Source organism: Taeniopygia guttata, chromosome 1, assembly GCF_048771995.1.
Source record: "Taeniopygia guttata chromosome 1, bTaeGut7.mat, whole genome shotgun sequence".
In the NCBI taxonomy this organism is placed as follows: Eukaryota; Metazoa; Chordata; class Aves; order Passeriformes; family Estrildidae; genus Taeniopygia; species Taeniopygia guttata.
This window is the reverse complement of record NC_133024.1, coordinates 115,515,863-115,536,529: the sequence shown is the minus strand read 5'-3', so window position 1 is coordinate 115,536,529 and position 20,667 is coordinate 115,515,863. Positions and strand designations below refer to the sequence as shown.

The window sequence follows — 20,667 nt, the reverse complement described above, 5'->3', positions numbered from 1 at the left end:
CAGAAGATTTTTGCCCCCCGAGGCTCAGGACTGCGGCAGTTTCAGATGCCCTGCACTGTCCTGGCCACGTTTCCTGCTCCTTGCCAGGGAATTTCTAATATCTGGTTTGTTTTTGGCACTGCTGATCACTGAACTGTGTTGTAACATTGTCAGAGCAGTGACAGCTTGTTCCTGAGAGATAATTGTCAGCCACCAGCCTGTCATCTTCCATCTGACGTGTTCTCCCCAGTGAATTGCTTTTTCTTTGAAATCTGTTGTTTTATTGCTCGGTGACTCAGTCGTACCAGGTGTCACGTCCCACTCTTGTGAAGAAGGGAGCACCCAAGAGTCATAGGTGCCCATGGTCACAAAGGAATGGCAAAAGCCACAAGGGTCCCACAAACAAAGCTCAAAAACCAGGTTTTATTGGCCAGCTCCACACTTGGCCTGGAAATCGACACATGTTTCACCCCTACCTTGTAATAGTGAGAGAAATAAAAGAGTAAAATGAAAGAGGGAGGCAGGAGAGTGTGAAAGAGAGACTGAATAGGAAAGGAGATCACCAGTCCTGGCTTCAGCACTGATCCAAGCAGGGTGTCCTGGGGCACTGCCCGGGTTTGGGGGCACTTTCTGTAGGAAAGTTTCCCCTGCTGGCATCGGGGTCCCTGTGAGCACCTGCACTCTGTTCTTCTGGGCCTTTCTGGAAATGGCTCCAGGGGCTCTGGGGGACTCTTGGTCGATCCCTGTCCACTGGATCTGCTCTCAGCCAGCAGCTGATGCCCACTCCTGGCCCCAGGGCTGCCCTGGAGCTGTCCTTTGTGTTGCTCGGTCACCACGGACCAGAACAGGGAAGTTGGCCCCAAAACGGGGCTGCCCCACGGGGACACTGCCCCTTCCCGGACACATCCTGCTCTAATCCTGGTTCAATTTTCTTGCTCCAGTGGACATCAGCAATGCTTTTACTCCTTCCTGCCCAGGCTTCTGCACCAGGGACTTCTGCAGATTTTCACAGCTGGTCCTGGAGCCATTTGGTGCCAGCGGACACTTGGTTGACTTGATGCTTACCCAGACAAAATTTGTTGAAAAGCAGAAATCATAGAGTCAAAGGAGTGTTTGGTTGGGAGGGACATTAAAGCTCATCCAGTTCCAGCCCCTGCATGGGCATGGACAGCTTCCACTGTCCCAGCTTGCTCCCAGCCCTGTCCAGCCTGGAACACTTCCCAGGACAGGCTTTTCCATTTACCTGTGGTTCAGCCCAGAATTACATTTCCTGTGACCTTTCCCTGGACAGTCACTGTGTTCTGGGTGTGCAGATCCCCCCACCTCTCCAAAGAACTTTCCAGGCTGTCCCGTGTGGATGTCTAGACCTTGTCCTTGCAGGGGGAACTTGTGCATGGGCTGATGCAGAACACTGCACCATCTCCCTGTTGTCCTGCCTGTATCCCGTACACCCCCTGACCTAAATATGCTGCATTTTTCCACACCAGAGGCTCATTCTTTGCTCTCTCTGTCGCCTCCAAACCATGTTTGTCCCTCTCTGTGCTTGTATTTCCTTAACTGAGCATTCCAGAGCTGTTTGTAGCCCTGAGGTCTGCAGTAGCAGCCCGTGCCCGTCCCTCAGTGCCTTGTGCCCTCTGTGCCACAGCCTGTCCCCTCTCCTGGAGGCCCTGCCATGCATTCTGTGCACCGCCTCAGCGTGCTGGAGCCTTGCCTCTGTCCCCTCAGCCCAGAGTTCTGCTGTGCTCTGCCTCCCATCAGAGGCACGTTTGCAGCACGCAGTGAGGAGCAGAGGGGCCATGGCATCGTCTGAAGGAAAGCTGGAGGAAGCAAACCCACAGGACGAGTCCTCAGGCAGCAGAGCTGGCACGGCTCGGGTCCCTGGGACCCTGCAAACGTGGTACAAAGCCCGTGGCCAGCAGTGGGCAGCTCTTTGGGAGCTGTGCCACAGCTCTCAGCCAGGCTGGCACAGAACCAGGGGAAGACAGAAGGGGTTATGAGCGGGTCTTGGGTCTTCAAAGAGACAGGAGCAGTTGTTGGTAGTTGTAAAGTTGTTTATTGCATGAATACACCAGCCTCGAAGGCGAAGAGTTCAGGGTATTGAAGTCCATGCTAAAAAAAGCTAAAAGCTTTCTGGCACAGGGTCTTGATGTTCTGAGCAGAGGCAGCAGAAGCAGCAGCAGCTAGCAGCAGCTACTACTACCTCTTCTGCCTCCTAATACAGGGGGATTTTACTCATAAACCATCTGAACAGCTAAAAACACGATTCTAAAACATTCTTCTTACACCTAGCCAAGCTTAATTCTAATGTGCAAAAGCAGTGTCTGTTCTTACCCCAAACCTACACACACAGTTCTGTCTGTTCACACAGATGTTCTATCTGCTCTATCTAGAAATGCAAGCAATGCTCTCTGTGTTTTCATGATGTCTGGAACTAAGGTAATTTTGTGAAAGGTATCACTACTGAACTTTAAACTAGGCTTTAGGGCCTTTTACTGCTAACCCAGTCTCTTAAGATATAGACTAAAACTTACACTCCTACTTCATGTCTGTGTGGCTCAATATACTTCAGTTTCTCTGAAGGTTCCAGTTCCATCCCTGCATCCCTTTCTCTCTGAGGGGCTCCGAGAGGCTTTTATTTCATGTATTCTAACAGAAGGCTTTGGGTTGGGAGGGACCTTAAAACCCATCCAGTTCCACCCCTGCCACAGGCAGGGACACCTTCCACTAGGAGAAAATAAAGTTCCAGAGAAGAAACAAATCTCCTCAGTCCCTGTGCCAGGGGGCACAGCTGGCAGGGGGAGGATGTTTCCCTGAGGATTCTGCTGAGGGCAGCTCCCCGTGGGAGGCTGAGGTGGCCTCAAGGCTGTCGGAGGGGGCTGAGGGTGGGCACTGAGCACCTCCCTGCCACGGACACGGGTCCTGAGCTCGGAAAGTCAGTCCCACAGAACCCTTGTTAGCATTAGCCAAAATCAGCAGGAGTAAACCCGTGCCTGAGGGCAGACTGTGCTGCTGCCTGCTTTGGGCCTGAGCAGACCTGTCCCACACATTTTGGGTTAAATTTCATTATAACCGGTGCTTTTATTCCAGGGGAAGAATACCTGAGCAGAAAGGTCAGCAGGAGACCTTGCAGGAGGGTGGCTGGTGCTGAGGTCTGGGGGAGCTGGGGCTCTCAGGCCGGGCAGGAGGGGATCCAGCAGCCCCACGATGCTCAGTCCGTGTCCTGGACCGGGGCTGGGTGTCCTGCTCCAGCAGACAGCGATGGGCTGTGGGTGCTGCAGGGCTGTGGGGGTTTTATTTCCAATCCCTGCTTTAGCCCCAAGATGTATTCCACATGCACTTTCTCCACCACTGAGACCAGGGCCTTGAACACCCGCACCTCCCACACCTGTGCTGTGCTCATCCCCAGTGCTGCAGTGAGCAGCCTGGCCAAGACTCACAAATTCCTGAAAAATTCTTCTCCCACTGCTGACATTCTCATGGCCAACATCTGCTGCTGGTCCCACTGTGGTGACTCCAGTTGTGCACAAAGCAAAAATCGGGTCAGTCCTGGACCACCAGAAAGCCAAATGGGACCCCACAGTCACAGCAGGAGCTGGGCTGGAGCTGGGGGTGTGTGCTGGAGCCTCACAGGGGTGCTGGGGTCACACAGCTCACACAGACAGCAGAAATGATGTTCAAAATTGAAGGGCAAACTCATCACCTGGTGCCAACTGGAATTACTGCACAGACTGGGGTGATGAAATTCCACCTGAGAGTTGTGAATTCTCACGATGATCAGAGCCTCAGGCTGGGGTAGGGCAGGCTCAGCTGGGACAGCAGCAGCAATTTCCCCATGGAAACGGTGCTCAGGCCCTGGCAGGGGCTGCCCAGGGAGCTTTGGAGTGCCCATCCCTGCAGGTGTCCCCTGGAGGTGGCACTGAGTGCTCTGGGCTGGGGACAAGGTGGGCATGGGGCCCAGCTGGGACTCCCTGGGCTGGGAGGGCTTTTCCAGCCCCAGGGATTCTATTCTACGATTCTCTGATTCTGTGGCCTTTAAGGTCCCTTCCAGTCCAAACCATTCCACAATTCCATGACTCTGTACATGCCATTTTTATGGTCAGATGTGGCTTTGTGCTTTGCACACTTCATGTGGCTAATTTGGAGATATGCCCATACCCTGAGTGATGTCACAGCATAAATATTTGAACCAAACATAATTTCCTCTATTGATTTTCCTTCCACAAAAACATCTAATAGAAAATGAGGCTGTGCCTGCTTTCTTTGCTAAAAAAATCATGAATAAATACCTCAATAAAGTCTAAAATTGTATAGCAGAGTGCTGAATATCCACGCCTTTGTGCCAGGGATATCAGCAATTTCCATCAGTTAATTAGGGAGCAGAGCCACGGGGATCACAGGGATCGGGCAGGGGTTATCAGTGAGAACAGTTATTCTTGTGGGCACAAAGGGGAGTTAAAGATTAACCAGAAAAGCAATTGCAGCTCCCAGAGATTGGCAGCTTTGAGGACCAGGTCTGCGGGTCTGCAGAGGGGCTGACAAGGGAGGGAGGTCCCACCTCGAGGTGGGATTCCTGCCTGGTGCAGCATCCCAGACAGGCTGTGAGCTGTGCGACCCACCACGAGGTGGGCTTGCCACAGGTCTGCCTGGGGCTCCCAGATGTGAGGGCATATCAGGGAATCATGGAATCTGGAAATGGTCTGGGTGGAAGGGACCTTAAGGATCATCTACTTCCACCCCTGCCATGGCAGGGACACCTCCCACTGTCCCAGGCTGCTCCAGCCCCAGTGTCCAGCCTGGCCTTGGGCACTGCCAGGGATCCAGGGGCAGCCCCAGCTGCTCTGGGAATTCCATCCCAGCCCTGCCCACCCTGCCAGGAAACAATTCCCAATTCCCAATCTCCCACCCAGCCCTGTCCCTGGCACTGGGAGCCATTCCCTGGCTCCTGTCCCTCCAGGCTCTTGTAAATAGTTTCTCTCCATCCTGGAGGCCTTTTGCCACTTTAATGATTCCGTGATCCTCGGGGCAGTGAGGGGGTGGCAGTTACATCCCCCAGACCCCCCAAGGCACGTGGCTCCTGTCCCTGGCTGAGGCTTCGCTGAGGTTCCCCAGGAGAAACCTTCAGGTGAAGTTTCTCTGCAGAGGCTGTGCAGGAGAGCAGCCTCTCACAGGGACTCTGTGGAGATGGTTCCTCTTCTTGTGACCTGGGGAGCCCCCAGTGCAGGCTGAGGCCACAGGGTGATGGGGGCAGCAGGGACTGGAGCATCCCTCATCCGTGTCTGCATCCCACCTCCCTCATCCTGCATCCACATTGGCATCCACATCCACATCCCACCTCCCTCATCCTGCATCCTCATCTGCATCCCACCTCCCTCATCCTGCATCCTCATCCACATCCCACCTCCCTCACCCTGCATGCACATCCACATCCCACCTCCCTCATCCTCATCAGCATCCACATCCCACTTCCCTCACCCTCATCCACATCCACATCCCACCTCCCTCACCCTGCATCCACATCCGCATCCCACCTCCCTCATCCTGCATCCTCATCCTCATCCACATCCCACCTCCCTCATCCTGCATCCACATCTGATCCCACCTCCCTCATCCTCATCCTCATCCACATCGCACCTCCCTCATCCTCATCCACATCCTCATCCTCATCCTCATCCACATCCACATCCACATCCCACCTCCCTCATCCTCATCCTCATCCACATCGCACCTCCCTCATCCTCATCCACATCCTCATCCTCATCCTCATCCACATCCACATCCCACCTCCCTCACCCTGCAACCACACCCACCTCCTGCATTTCCATTTTCCACAGCCCCCACCTGCCTATTGCATCCTGCGTCTGCCTCCTGCCTCTGGATTCTGCATCTCATCCCATCTCCTGCCTCTACATCTGCCTCCCTCACCCTGCATCCGCATATCCACATCCTGCATCCACATCCTGCATCCCGCAGCCATATCCCGCATCCCACATCCTGCACCTCACATCCCGTATCCCACATCCTGCATCCCACATCCTGCACCTCACATCCCGTATCCCACATCCTGCATTTCACATCCTGCACCTCACATCCCACATGCTGCATCCCGCAGCCACATCCCATATCCTGCATCCCACATCCTGCATCCCATATCCCGCATCCTACACCCCACATCCTGCATCCCACATCCTGCATCCCACATCCCACATCCCACATCCCACATCCCACAGACACATCCCATATCCCGCATCCTGCACCCCACATTCTGCATCCCACAGACACACCCCACAGACACACCCCACATCCCCATCCCACATCCCCATCCCACACCCATCCCACACGCATCCCGCACCCCACACTGACCCCCATCCCGCACCCATCCGCACCCCACACCCATCCATACCCCACACCCTGACCCGCACCCCACATCCTGACCCCCACCCCGCACCCCGCACCCCGCACCCCGCACCCGCACCCGCACCCGCACCCCGCACCCCGCACCCCGCACCCCGCACCCCGCACCCCGCACCCCGCACCCCGCACCCATCCCGCACCCCGCACCCGCACCCCGCACCCCGCACCCATCCCGCACCCATCCCGCACCCCGCACCCGCGCCCCGCAGCCCCGCACCCCGCGCGCCCCGGGCCGCCCCGCTCGGCCGCAGCCCCGGCAGAGGGAAGCATCGAGCCGCGCTCCGCCGCTCGCCCCGCGCTGGGACAGTCCCGGCAAGGGGACGGCGATTTGCGGCATCCCGGCCCGCACATCCCTCTCGGGGGCAGGACGGCACCGGCTCTGGCCGGGCGGGTGTCCCCGGGCTCCCCGGTTACCCTCGGGGCTCCCCAGTTACCCTCGGGGTCCCCAGCTACCCTCGGGGCTCCCCAGTTACCCTCCAGGCTCCCCAGCTACCCTCGGGGCTCCCCAGGTACCCTCGGGGCTCCCCAGTTACCCTCGGGGCTCCCCAGTTACCCTCGGGGCTCCCCAGTTACCCTCGGGGCTCCCCAGTTACCCTCCAGGCTCCCCAGGTACCCTCGGGGCTCCCCAGCTACCCTCGGGGCTCCCCAGTTACCCTCGGGGCTCCCCAGTTACCCTCCAGGCTCCCCAGTTACCCTCGGGCTCCCCAGTTGCTCTTGGGGCTCCACAGTTACCCTCAGGACCCAGGGGCTCTTTGGGGACCCAGGGGCTGTTTGGGGACCCAGGGGCTCTTTGGGGACCCAGGGGCTGTCTGGAGACCCAGGGGCTCTTTGGGGACCCAGGGGCTCTTTGAGGACCCAGGGGTTCTTTGGGGACTCAGGGGCTCTTTGGGGACCCAGGGCCTCTCCTGTGGGTTTTTTTGAGCCTGGGGAAGCCTCTGCCACCACGGTGTGTCCCAAAGCTCCTTCCCAGGGGCCAGGCTCTGAGGACAGCTCTGAGGGGGAGGACAGGGGGTCTCACCTGGCTCTGCCGGGATCTCGGGGCAGAGATTGAGGAGTGGCACTTGGGGACATGGCACTGGCAGTGCAGGGGCTCGGAATGAGACGGCCTTTAAGGTCCCTTCCAACCCAAACCTGTCTGCGATTCTGTGATCCAAAGTCTAAATGGGCCAGTGGAGGAGGCTGAGCTGCAGCATCCCCTGGAAGCTCCAGCAGCCTAATTAGTGCCTGCTAATTGTGGAATGACTGATGTTTCCAGCAGGCTGGCGGTGCAGCCTGAGCCAGGCAAAACCCTCCCGGTGGAGCAGAGACAAAGCAGGGAGGACAGAACCTGTGTAACTTTAGGGAGAAGCCACCTGGAGTTTCTGGTTCCTAGCTGAGCCCAAAGCCACGGTCCTGTAAAGGTGCCTTGACAAACCCGGGGGCTGCTCCTGCCTCAGCTCCTGGTTGGGACCCCAGCCCAGATGTGCAGGGGGACCCTGCCAGGCCCACATTCTCTCCTCCTGGTGAGCCCCAGCCAACCCCTCATGCACTCAGGACCACGGGGTGGCCGGGGACCAGCTTGGACTGCCTGGGGCCTGGTGGCCACAGGACGAACTGGAAGCTGTGCCTGTCCCCAGAGCCACCACAGCAGCAGTGCTCGCGTGGGCACGGCCAGCAGCACCCAGCCCTGCTCCTCCTCAGGGATGGACACGGGCCTGGCCCGCTTGGTTCCCTTCCCTCGGGCACTCTGCAGCCCCAGAGCAGAGCAGGAGCCTGCCCAGAGCCATGCCCAGACCATGCCCACCGTCCAGCTCCAGAACTGGGATTTCCAGGGTCTGCCCCCTCCAGCCAGCAGCTGCTCCAGGGGCTGACCCAGGCCCAGCAGAGCTGCTGACGGGACGTGGGGAGGCTCTCCGGTCCTCAAGGAGCTCTCCAACAACCATCCCCACCACACAGAGGGGAAGGAGGAGGTGGAAGTCCTCTCCAGGCAGCAGCGCCTGGCCCGGCCAGTGAAAGCAGCACAGCGCCAGCTCAGCGTCCACCCCGAGGGACAGGGACAGGAGCTGCCAGAGGTCAGCCCTGCCCGCCCCACCTCTGCTGTGCCCATCGCTGTCCTCCCTGCCCCAGCTTTGGGCAGTCCATGCTGGCTGCCGCAGGGGCTGGGGACCTTCTGTGCCACACAGCAGCAGCTGCCCAGCTCCCCTCGGCAGCCGGGCACGGCTGGGCACTGCTGGGCAGAGCAGGGCTGGGGCCAGGGTGCACCCTCAATCACCGAGTTATTTCCTGCCTGCCTAGCAGGGAGAACAAACTGGGCAGCGAGGAGCTCCCCGGGGCACTGGGGCTGGGACGGTGCAGAACAAGGAGATTTGGGGCAGGGCTTTTCAGGGACAGGGGCGCAGGTGCTTCCCACACCTGGAAGCTGCAAACCCTGGGGAGCAGCTGGCCCCTGGCTCCAGCCTCGTGTCTGGGACACCTCTGGAACTGAGTGGGGTAAATTGAGCCTTGTAGGGTCAGGGCAGCTCACCCCCAGCTCTGCTCTGCTCCCTCTGCCTCTCCACCCCGGGTTTTACCTCTGAGGGTGGAGAAATCCCAAATGAGCAGAGCTCAGCACCGAACCCAGCCTGGTGGAAAACCCACAGCCGAGATTAGGGATGGGCTTGGAGCAGCCAAACCCAGCAGCTCTGCTGGAAATCCCAGTCAGTGAGGGGAGCAGCAGGGTCTCACGGCAGGTGGGGGCTCCTGGGAGAACAAACCGGGGCTGCCCCAGTCCCTCCTGCTGTTCTGCCCTCCCTGCTTCAAGCCGTGCCTCAGTTTCCCTGCCTCACAAAGTGGATTTGCTGCTGTTTGTGTCAACAAAAAATTGGTTGGTCCTTTTGCCTCATCCCGAGGGTCTTTTGGTCCTTTTGCATCCCCCAAAGGTCTGTGGTCCCCTGGGCATGAACCAGCAGAGGCTGCCCCGGGAAGCTGCCACATTCCAAGCAGAAAGGAAAAGGCCTTTCCTGAGGCAGTGCCGGTGCCCCCAGACCCCCACTCAGGGCCTGTGTGGATGCGACTTGTGAAAAACACAAGCTCCCGGGGTCACAGGAGATCCTGGGTGAATTTTGTGCTTTTGAATCCACGGAGCTCAGGCTGGACAGTCACTCTGTGCTGGGGATCACCCTAAACCACCCTAAACTGGACCCCAAAGCTCCCCAGTCCCAGTGGACGAGGCTGGCTTGGGAGCACAGGAGGAGCTTGGCTGGAGCACACCTGGCTCAGCACCCACCTGCCTGGCCTGGGGCTGGGTTGGTCAAGGGGACACTACACCCCCACCCCAAACGGGCTGGGCAGCACTGTCCAGTCAGAACGTGGGTAAAAGCCTGGCTAAGGCCAGCCTGGACAGGGCTGGGAGCAGCCTGGCACAGTGGAAGGTGTCCCTGCCATGGCAAGGGGTAGAAATGGATGGGCTTTGATGTCCCTTCCAACCCAAACCAGCCTGGGGTGCCAGGATACTAAGATTCTAAGAAAAGAATTCTAAACATGTTAAGGAATTCTATTCATTCTGAGGTAGGCCTTATCTTGCTGTGTCCCTGGCTAGGAGCAGGACATGGGACAGCAAACATGCCCCTGTCCTGAAGGGGATCCACCCGGCCATGAGCATTGATGGCATTTCTGGAAGCAGCCACTCTGCTTTGTGCCTCAGTTTCCCCACAGGAGCCCTGCCTGTGACCAGCAGAGGGGGAGCAGGGCAGGAGGAGGACAAGGTGTGAAATTCCCTCTCTCAGGGAAACAGGAAAGTTTTCAACAGCAGCTGGCACCTTGCACACAGCCTGCCCCAGACTTGCAGCAGGGCAGCAGAAGGGGCACGGGGAAGGGAGGCTGGATCTCAGGAGGTGTCCCACCATCCCTTTGGGAATGTGGAGCTCCTGAGCCTGCCACGGGCTCTGCCCCACAGACAGAGGAGGCTCCTGAGCCCCTCACTGATGCAGGAGTCAGCAGCCCATGCTGGGGACTGCGGAGCTGCCCTCCTGGTTCTGCTAAGAAAAATAAAAAATAAATTTAAAAAGCTGGCTGTTTCCGCCCTCTGGCTCAGCAGAAATGTTTTCTGCTGTGTCAGAGTCTGACTCAGCAGAAAGGGGACACTGCCCTGGGGCCAGGGGCTGCCTTATCACTGCCCACAAGGCTCCTGTTTGTGCCACCCCCGTTATCACCCCTGAGCATGGCCAGGCTGGGGCTGGCACCGTGACTCAGCACCCTGAGCCTGTGCAAACTCATCCCCCAGTCTGTGGTGGGAGAGCCCACAAACATCCCATAAACTGCAGAGAACGGGCTCCAGTCCTGGGCATGGGGGTGAGACCCCTCACCTTGACCCCGACTCTGACCCTGGTCCTGGCCCTGATGCCAAACCTGACCCTGGTCCTGGTCCTGATCCTGGTCCTGGTCCCAATCCTGATCCCAGTCCTGGTCCTGCCCCTGGTCCTGGTTCTGAGCCTGGTCCCAATCCTGACCCCAGTCCTGGTCCTGCCCCTCGTCCTGGTTCTGTGCCTGGCCCAGATCCTGACCCTGGTCCCAGTCCTGCTCCTGGTCCTGGTCCTGCCCCTGGTTCTGACCCCGGTCCCGATCCCAACCCCAGTCCTTATCCTGACCCCAGTCCTGATCCTGACCCCAGTCTTGGTCCTGGTCCTGCCCCTGGTCCCAGTCCTGACCCCAGTCCTGGTCCTGGTCCCAGTCCTGCCCCCAGTGCTGGTCCTGGTCTCAGAGCTCCCTTTCTGCCTGTCTCTGGCTGTGTGAGAAGGAGCCCCAGGCAGAAGCGTGCCCTGGGCTGGGTGTAACGGGGTCTGCGGGACGTGCCCTGAGCCCACCCCAGCTCAGCTGCTCCCTGGCTCTGCCCAGGACTGGCGCTGGGCACAGCTGGGCAGAAGGAGTGACAGAGCTCAGGCCAGAGCTCAGGCCAGTGCCCCACTCTCTCACAAGCCCTGGGACCCCTGAGGTGCTGGGATGAGTCCCACAGTCGCTGTCTGGGCAGTGGGAGAGGCTCTGCCAAGGGCTGCCCCAAGGACCAGGTCCAGTGCCTCACCTGGGCAGGGGGAGCTTCCCTCCAGCCCCAAACAACCCTTCAGCCTCTGCAGAGGGAAATGAATATGAGCCCGTGGCAGGCTGGGGTCAGATGTGGAGTCAGGCAGGTCTGCCCTCCCAAAACCAGCCCCAGCATGGGAACAGGTCTGACTCTATCCATTGCCAGCTTTAAAAGCTGGAAAGGCAGAACAAGACCTGTAAAACATGTCCTGGCCCAGCTGGTGCCATGCCAGGAGGAGAAAAGGCCTTGCCTGACCTGGAGCCATCCTCACACACAGAAAACTTTTTGTTGGCAAGTGCCCCAGGACTGGGAGGTCCAGGACAGCTCTGGTGGCTCCCAGACAAGTGGGGGCTTCTTCTGGAGGTCTGTGAGGAAGGGAACCTTCTGCAGGGCAGCGAGAGGCAGAGCCAGCTGGGCCTGTGGTAGCTGCGGTGCTGGGAGCACTGGTGAGAGCCTGGGAGCTCACCTGGCCTGGGACAAAGGCTGCTGGAGCCTGCTGAGGGACAGCAAGGCCTCCTCTGGGGGTCTGGGGCTACCTGGCTGAGGGGCACCAGCTGTAAATGCAGCTGAGCCTGCTGGGAAGAAATGCTGATGCCTGACTCAGTTCAGAAGGCTGAATGATTTCTTTATTATAACTATGCTATAATACATTCATATACTATTTAAAGGAGATACTAAAACTACAAACCTACTCTTCTAACTACCAAATCTAACTCACAACTTGTGACCTTCTTTTGACAGTCCAGCCCCAGGTGGGTTGGATTGGCCATCAGGCTCAAACAATCCTCACCAGAATCCAACCAAGCAACCACCCCAGGGAAACAAATCTCCAAGCCAAGGTAAACAATTCTCCAAACACATTCCACATGGGAAAACAAGGAGCAGAAATAGAAATTGCTTTCTCTTTCTTCTCTCTGTGCTGCTCTATGAAAAATCCTGAAAGAAAGGAGAATGTCCCTGTGACAGGTACCTGCTCTGCACCCTCTGCTGCCAGCACAGGACAGCCAGGCGTCCTCCAGCTGCTTCTCCGGCAGCAGGGCCCGGCTCAGCCTGGCCATGGAGCCCTGGGCTCCCCCAGGGCCCACGGGAGCTCTGGGGATGGGGGAGCAGCCCCACGGCTGCAGGAGCAGAGGGAAGGGCTCGCTGAGGAGATTCCTGTCCCATCCTCCTGGTCCGTGTGAATCCTGCCTGGGGGCACCGTCAGGGATGGAGGAGACCCTGAACCCCCGTCCTGGAAGAGCTCTCACCTGCCCTGAGTGGAAAACAGGAAGGGAAAACTCAATGTACCCCATGGACAGGAGAGGAGAAGCTCCAGGCAGAGCTCAGAGCCCTGCCAGGGCCTGAAGGGGCTCCAGGAGAGCTGCAGAGGGACTGGGGACAAGGATGGAGGGACAGGAGCCAGGGAATGGCTCCCAGTGCCAGAGGGCAGGGCTGGGTGGGAGATTGGGAATTGGGAATTGTTCCCTGGCAGGGTGGGCAGGGCTGGGATGGAATTCCCAGATTCCCCTGGATCCCTGGCAGTGCCCAAGGCCAGGTTGGACACTGGGGCTGGAGCAGCCTGGGACAGTGGGAGGTGTCCCTGCCATGGCAGGGGTGGCACTGGGTGGGTTTAAGGTCCCTCTCAAGCCAAAGCAGTGTGGGGTTCCACAGCAGAGCTGGCCCTGGTGAGATGCTGTGTGGATGGAGATCTGTCCATCGTGTGTCCGTCCGTCTGTCCAGCCCCAGTGCTGACCCTGCTCGTTCCCAGCAGCCTGAGCCGCCCGGCCGGGCTTATCTGGGGCTGCAGCCCGGGGCTATCGGGCGGCCCTGGGGAGGGGCTCTGGGCTGCCCGGGCCGATAGGGGGGAGCAGGGCCCGGCCCGGGGGGGGGGTCCCGGCTGATAGCCCGGGATGGGCCAGCAGCCCGAGCCCCGAGGCCAGCACAGCTCCAGGGTGGGCACGGGGCTGGGCTGGGCTGCGGGCACAGCTGGAAACCCTGCCAGCCTCCCATGGCCCTCCCTTCGCACCCCACACACACCATGTCCCTGCCTCGGTGTCCCCTCAGTGTCCCTGCCTTGGTGTCCCTGCATCGGTGTCCCTGCCTTGGTGTCCCTGCCTCGATGTCCCCTCAGTGTCCCTGCCTCAGTGTCCCTGCCTCAGTGTCCCTGCCTCGGTGTCCCCTCAGTGTCCCTGCCTCGGTGTCCCTGCCTCGGTGTCCCTGCCTCGGTGTCCCCTCAGTGTCCCTGCCTCAGTGTCCCTGCCTCAGTGTCCCTGCCTCAGTGTCCCCTCAGTGTCCCCTGCAGCCCGGGGCTCTGCTGGCAGCCCCAGCCTGGGTCCCTGCTGTGCTGAGATGGAGCCCAGCAAGGCCAGGGGCAGAGCAAGCCTCCAGGGAAAGCTCTGCCCTCAGGGAGCCCATCCTGAGGCAGCCTGGCTGCAGTGAGAACCTGCTTTGGCCCGTCTGGATGGTTTTTCCTGAGTTCTTGTGCTGAGGGATAACTCAGAAGCACATTCACTAAAATTTAGCTTTCCCTCAGACATCCTGGCCCTCAGGCCTCGCCTTGTGCCTCTCATCCTGTCCCCTGTCCCCTGTCCCCTGCTCCCTCTGGAGCAGCTCTGGACCCTCGAGCCCATGGCACTGGGGTGGCTCCAGTGCCACATCCTGCTAGGTCCCTTTGCAGGGACCTGGGGACAGGGATGGACAGACAGGGTCAGGGCAGGTCTGCTGTGCCCAGCAGGTTCTTGGGCATTTCTGCTGCATCCAGCCCTCAGCAGTGTCACCAGGACCCACATTCCACACCCAGGAGATTTTCTATAAAACTAAAATATCATGAAAGGCTCCAAGGAAATTAAAACATGTTTGTATGAGAAGTGAGGCAAATGTTGGGATTCCTGGGGTGCTCCTGGTCCTGTGCAAGGCCAGCAGCTGGGCACAATGATCCATGTAGATTGTTTTTTAGGAGCAATTTCCCCATGGAAAGGGTGCTCAGGCCCTGGCAGGGGCTGCCCAGGGAGCTTTGGAGTGCCCATCCCTGCAGGTGTCCCCTGGAGGTGGCACAGAGTGCTCTGGGCTGGGGACAAGGTGGGCATGGGGCCCAGCTGGGACTCCCTGGGCTGGGAGGGCTTTTCCAGCCCCAGGGATCTGGGGATTCTGTCCCTTTCAGCTCAGGATATTCCATATTTCTGTGATTACATGGCATGAAGGTCAAGCTGGAGCAGTCAGAGCAAGGGGTGCTCCACACCTCTTGGAGTCAGACCTAAACGATACCAAGGGTTAAATCTGAATCCTGAAATGAGAGAACTTTGTTAGGCGCAGAGAGGAATTCATTTAATCTCCACTTTATTTCCCCTGGTTGTTACAGCAGAGAAACAAATAGAATGTCATTGTGCTGAGAGCAGAGTGCCTGGGGCTGAAGGAGACATCTCCTGGTGGGGACGGCATCCAGCTCTTCTCTACAATTCCAGCCTGCCTGGGCTCTCCACTGTGGAGCCCCCACCTCTGCTGCCTGTGATGTCTCCCACTATCCCTCTCCCTGCTCAGAAGAAGACTGCATGTCCAGAAATTCTTTTCCACCATGTTTGGGCAACAGCCAGTCCCAGCCAGGGGCAGTTGTACAAATTGTGCTGATTTAAGACACACTCATTCTGTATTTCCCTGGATTCATCACCTATCCCATCCTGCATGGGCTTAGAGCACCTGCTCTGCCCCTTTCCCTAAAGTCTGGGAGCATCTGGCTTTGCTCTGCTGCTCTGGGCACCCTGTGCCAGGGCCTGCCCACCCTGCCAGGAGCAATTCCTAATTCCCAATATCGCACCCAGCCCTGTCCTCTGGCAGTGGGAGCCGTTCCCTGGGTCCTGTCCCTCCATCCTTGTCCCCAGCCCCTCTCTGGTTTTCCAGGGGTTCCTGACATCCCCTGCTGCCCCGAGCTCCATTCTGAAGCCACCCCTCGCTGGGGCAGCAGCAGTGAGTGCTGCAGTGGTGGGAAATCACCTCTGCCCTCCAAGGCAGTCCAGCCTGGCTGCAGCCGAAGGGCCAGTGGGGCAGGATGGCTGGAGCTGAGGTGTGCATGTGCAGAGTGGCTGCAGCCGAAGGGGCAGTGGGGCAGGATGGCTGGAGCTGAGGTGTGCATGTGCAGAGTGGCTGCAAAAGGCCATTGCCGTGACACACAGTCCCCAGGCACAGGGACAAGACCTAATCCGATTAAGTGGCTGATTCACCTGCTGTTATTCCTTTGCTGTTGTGCCCATCTGAAGGGATTTGAGGTTAAAGAGCTGCTGTGGGGATAAAACCAGCCATTAGAGGGATCAGTACAGGAGAGCAGCATGGAGTGGGCCTGGCTGAATGGAAATTACTTCTGCCTCTTTTCCTCCTGTTTCCTCTGCCTTCCTCCTTCCCCCTCAGCTCTTTATGGCCATCAATAACCATCAATGAAAAGTCATCTTGCTCCCACACCAGTAAAACCAGCCCCTGATGGGTCACAGGTGGGTCCAGGCCTGCAGGCCTCTCACCACGAGCCATGCCTCTGCTTGTTTCAACAGGCTCCAGAAACCCAGCATTTACTAACCACACTTAAAAAATAGCATTAATGCTGCAGTTAACACTCCTGTCCAGCTCTGTGTTTGATGTTGCCCTGCCTGTCCCAGGCTCACCCTCCTGCTGCTCCTCCCTGAGCTTTTCCCTGCTGCTGGTTCAGATGCAGCAGAAAAGCATCATTATCTTTTCCCTTTTAAAGCTCGGCCTTGCAGAGCTGAAGATGAATCTCCTATCAGAGATGAGTGCATTGCTAAGAAGAGCCCCAGATGCAGCCTGGGTTTTAATTTCAATGCCAGGAATTCAGGCTGCAGAGAAGGAATAAATGCAGAGGCCACTGAGGCCGTTCATTGTCATCCCCAGCTGGGCGAGCAGCTGCTGGCTCAGGGCTGGGAATGCCTGCCTGGGAATTCGGGGCTGCACGTATTCCATCGTGCTCCTTGAGCTCTGTAGGGTGAATTCGGACACTTCTGGAGCCCGCAGATCTCCTGAGAAGCACGGGTGTGCCGTGTGTGTGCTGTGCAGGTGCGGAGCTCGGGCCCTGCCGATACCTTTATCTGCCCCACGCAGCCGCTGCCCGGCTATCAGAGCCTGCCTGGGGCTGCCCAGAGAGCCTCTCCCACGCCCAGCCATGGAACAAATCAATAATGCCCCCAGAGCCCTGGGCTGAGGAGCTACAGCGGGACTGCAGCTGTGAATGCCCAAGGGGTCACAGTGACGGGCCCGTGCCACCGTGTCTGCATGAGATCACACAATGCCACAGTGCTGCAGTTGGGAGGGACCTTAAACCTCCTCAGTGCCACCCCTGCCATGGCAGGGACACCTCCCACTGCCCCAGGCTGCTCCAGCCCCAGTGTCCAACCTGGCCTTGGGCACTGCCAGGGATCCAGGGGAATCTGGGAATTCCATCCCAGCCCTGCCCACCCTGCCAGGGAGCAATTCCCAATTCCCAATCTCCCATCCAGCCCTGCCCTCTGGCAGTGGGAGCCATTTCCCCTTGTCCTATTTCTACCCTCCCCATGTTAGAAGTCCCTCTCCAGCCTTCCCAGATCAATGGACCGGTATCAGTCTGTAACTGGAAGATTTCAGCGGTCTGGATGAGAATTGTTAAACTGCCCAGTCAGACCCAAAGCCACAGATGTGAAGAGTCTGGGAATGGTTTGGGCTGGATAATGGAATTCCAGCTCCCTGCACCAGGCAGGGACACATTCTGCCAGAGCAGGGAGCTCCAAGCCCCATCCCACCTGGCCTGGAACAATTCCATGTCCGTGGCTGTGTCTGGATGCCTGACACCTCCAGCATCCTGGCTTTGCCTGTGTGAGCACAGGGGCACAGCTGCACTGGGGGCCTGGAAACCAGGCAAACACCTGTGCAGGTGTCAGCCAGAGTCAGACAAAAGCCCGTAGCCAGACCTCGACCTGGTGGGAATGGGTGCTGCTGATGGGGCTGTGACAGGGCAGGGTCCTGCTGTCCTTGTGCAAGGCCTTGCATTCCAGCAGGGAGAGAGCCCTGAAGGGCTCACACTGGACAGAGCAGAGCAGAGGAGCCTGTCCACAGCTGCAGCCCACCCTGGCATCCCACCCAGGTGTTCCTGGAAACCTGGAGCTGAGGAGGTGACCTCTGCTTCACCAACACCGTCCCTGCAAGTGCCCAAGGCCAGGCTGGACAGGACTTGCAGCAGCCTGGGAGAGTGGAAGGTGTCCTTGCCATGGCAGGAGGTGGAACAAGATGAGCTTTAAAGTCCTTTCCAACCCAGGCAGTTCTGTGATTCTAAAGCACCTCTCTGAGGGGTCTGTGCCTGTTCAGGGAGGGGTGCAATGTCTATGCCTGTGGTGAGCAGGCAGCCAGGGCTGAAGGAGGGAGAGATAAGAGGGTCCTGTGTCCTGTCCTGGCCTGTTAAGGGGCTCACAGGGCTTTTCTTGATGACCACACCTCACTGCAGAGTGACCACAGCATGGGGACCCCCGGGAGGACCCGTGCCCGTCCCAGCCAATGGCCCCCGCTGGGCAGGGCTGGCCCAGGGGATAAAACCCGGGCCAGGCTCGGGCTCAGCTCAGCCCCGTGCCCTCCTGCAGCCCAGCAGAGCCGCCACCATGGTGCACTGGTCAGCCGAGGAGAAGCAGCTCATCGCCAGCGTCTGGGGCAGGGTCAGCGTGGAGGAATGCGGCGCCGAGGCCCTGGCCAGGTGGGTGCAGCCCCAGCCCTGCCCGGGCACCTGCGGGCAGAGCGCGGCGCTCAGGGAGCTCTCGCTGCCTCTGTCTCTCCCCAGGCTGCTGATCGTCTACCCCTGGACCCAGAGGTTCTTCTCGGACTTCGGGAACCTGTCCAGCCCCACGGCCATCGTCGGCAACCCCAAGGTGCGTGCCCACGGCAAGAAGGTGCTCACCTCCTTCGGGGAAGCCATCAAGAACCTGGACAACCTCAAGGGCACCTACTCCAAGCTGTCGGAGCTGCACTGCGACAAGCTGCACGTGGACCCCGAGAACTTCAGGGTGAGCTGTGCTTGGAGCTTTATGCTCTGGCCCTCCTTCCTCAGAGCATCTCAGTGCCTGGGGGGTTTCCAACAGGCATCAGTAACTTGTATTTTAGCTACCAAACAGGGCATGGCTGACTGGAGTGGGAACTGGGTCCTGGGCGAGGCTGGGAATTCAGTAGTGCAGGGTAATATTGGGCTCTGGGCTGCGAGGACAAATTTGGGCACAAACACAGGGAGATTCTCTAAAAGTCTGGGGGCTTGTGCAGGCATGGCTGGAGAAAAGGAGCAGATGTCGGCCTCTGCTTCAGCCTCTGTTTAGCCTGGCTTTGGGGATGTAGAAGGTGAACCTCGCACTGGCCCTCAGCTGAAGTAGGTGTGGGGTTTCACAGCAGAAAAAGGAGAGGCAGAAAAATGTCTAATGGCTGGAAAATGTGAGAGGGAGCAGAGATGGGGAAGGTGGGCACTCGTGCCCACGGCCAGCACAGGGCTCTTGTCTTGCAGCTGGCAGACCTTCCCTGGGCCACTGGGGAGCTGGGGTCCCTGCTCCTGGGTGCTGTGCAGGGCGAGGGGGTGCCCAGCAGTCTGCTGATCTGATTTCCCTCTTGCCTTCCCCTCTGCAGCTCCTGGGTGACATCCTGGTCATCGTCCTGGCCGCCCACTTCACCAAGGACTTCACCCCTGCCTGCCAGGCCACGTGGCAGAAGCTGGTCGGGGTGGTGGCCCACGCCCTGGCCCGCAAGTACCACTGAGGCCTCGGGAGGCACCTGTGTCTGTAACGGGCAATAAAACCCACCTTTTCTGGGATTCTTTGTGTTCTGTGTCTCTGTGGCTGCCTGTGGGCCCTGCGCCTCTCCTGCTGGGATGTTTGCAAGGATATAAATTCACAGAGATTCACTGATCAGGCAGACATTTACCCCTCCATAGTTTGCTACTGAGGTATTAAGTTGATCAAAAGCATTTTCTGCATAAGTGATGAAAACTGGTGCATCTTGGTCAGAGTTTGATATCTGAAGTGTCTAAGATCCCTAGAGCAGGGGATGAGGGCAGTTCTCACACAGGATGGTTTAGAGCCCTTTTTTACTCATTTTGGTTTAATGGAAGCACATCTTTTCACTGGAGTTGAAAGATTCTGTGTAAGCATCACAGTTTCAGCAATGTTTTTTCAGGACCAGCCTAAAAAGCAACAAGGAGAGGCATGTTAGTGTCTCACAATGATGAAACCCTTGTTTTGCATAATTTAGGAACAAATGCCTTTCTCCTGACAGAGCAGGGATGTGCACTTCAGCCCTCTATCCTGCACGGCCAGGCAGGCAAAGGCCCAGCCCTGCCAGCAGCACCGAGGGGCTGGGGGAAAAGAATTAGGGGAAAAAGCCCAAAATCTGAATCCAGCTTCCCTGCAGCACAGCTCCTCCTTTCACCCTTTCAGCAAAGGGGCATTTTGGCAGGATTGCAGGAGGTGAGAGCATTCTCCACGTCCTGCTCCAGCCCAGAGCCGTGGAACTTTCCAGCATGCAGGGCTGGATGGGGGGTGCAGCCTGCAGCACCCCAGACAGCTGTCCCTCTCTGGGGTGACAGAGCAACGTCACAGCTACCGCAAGTCCACCTGGCCCAAAAACAGGTCAGGAGAGTACAGGAGATGCCCCTGGATCCCTGGCAGTGCCCAAGGCCAGGCTGGACACTGGGGCTGGAGCAGCCTGGGACAGTGGAAGGTGTCCCTGCCGTGGCAGGGGTGGCACTGGGTGGGCTGTGAGGTCCCTCCCAAAGCAAACCTTCTGGGATTTTAAAATAGGAGCAAAGATAACCTCAGGACCTGCTGGCTTAAGACACAAGGCCCTGCGCTCTCCGGAGGAGCGTGGAGGCTGGCCTGGCTCCAGAGCAGAGCTGGGCACAGATGCCACTGCTGCTGATAAGGGCTCTGTAAAGCTTGGCGGGGACACTGCTGCAATCAGGGACCAAGGAGCTCTGCTTGGGCCAGGAGGGCCCTCCCTGGAGCTGCCTTTGGCCCTCGCTGGGATGCTTTGTTTCTAAAAGAGACAAAGTTCTTGTCCATGGAAGGGGGCAAGTGTGTGGCCAAGACCTGGTCCAGTAGAAGGTTCCCTGCTTATGGCAGGGGAGATGGAATGAGATGTTCTGAAGATCCCTTCCAAATTTAACCATTCCATGACCCTGTGATTCCAGGAGTTCAGAGATTTTCCACCCACACCAAAGGGAACAGCCCTGGAAGGATGCTGGAGGGAAGGGTCCTGAGCATAGTGAAATC

At 58.4% G+C, this 20,667-nt stretch overlaps 1 protein-coding gene across 6 annotated transcripts; it reads left to right on the top strand.

Annotated features, from left to right (window-relative positions):
• The first annotated feature begins 10,607 nt into the window (after positions 1-10,607).
• LOC100222646 (hemoglobin subunit rho) lies at positions 10,608-19,211 on the top strand. Of its 6 annotated transcripts, XM_072936431.1 has the most exons (6): positions 10,653-10,698; positions 11,722-11,871; positions 12,167-12,264; positions 18,007-18,116; positions 18,201-18,423; positions 19,028-19,211. In XM_072936431.1, exons 4-6 carry the CDS (start codon positions 18,025-18,027, stop codon positions 19,154-19,156), a joined length of 444 nt encoding a protein of 147 aa, XP_072792532.1. In that variant the 5' UTR covers positions 10,653-10,698; positions 11,722-11,871; positions 12,167-12,264; positions 18,007-18,024; the 3' UTR covers positions 19,157-19,211. The 6 variants fall into 6 exon arrangements, with proteins under 6 accessions (XP_030140619.2, XP_072792511.1, XP_072792538.1 ...); XM_072936410.1 differs by having other exon boundaries at positions 10,627-11,871; XM_072936437.1 differs by lacking the exon at positions 11,722-11,871 and having other exon boundaries at positions 10,643-10,698.
• The last annotated feature ends 1,456 nt before the right edge of the window (positions 19,212-20,667 follow it).

Bases quoted from the DNA above. Each gene is read 5' to 3' on its own strand.
- LOC100222646 (XM_072936410.1), top strand. From the start codon at position 11,484: ATGAATATGAGCCCGTGGCAGGCTGGGGTCAGATGTGGAGTCAGGCAG. The intron at 11,872-12,166 runs GTGAGAGCCTGG...TTCTTTTGACAG, and splicing joins CTGCGGTGCTGGGAGCACTG to TCCAGCCCCAGGTGGGTTGG. The intron at 18,117-18,200 runs GTGGGTGCAGCC...GTCTCTCCCCAG, and splicing joins GGCGCCGAGGCCCTGGCCAG to GCTGCTGATCGTCTACCCCT.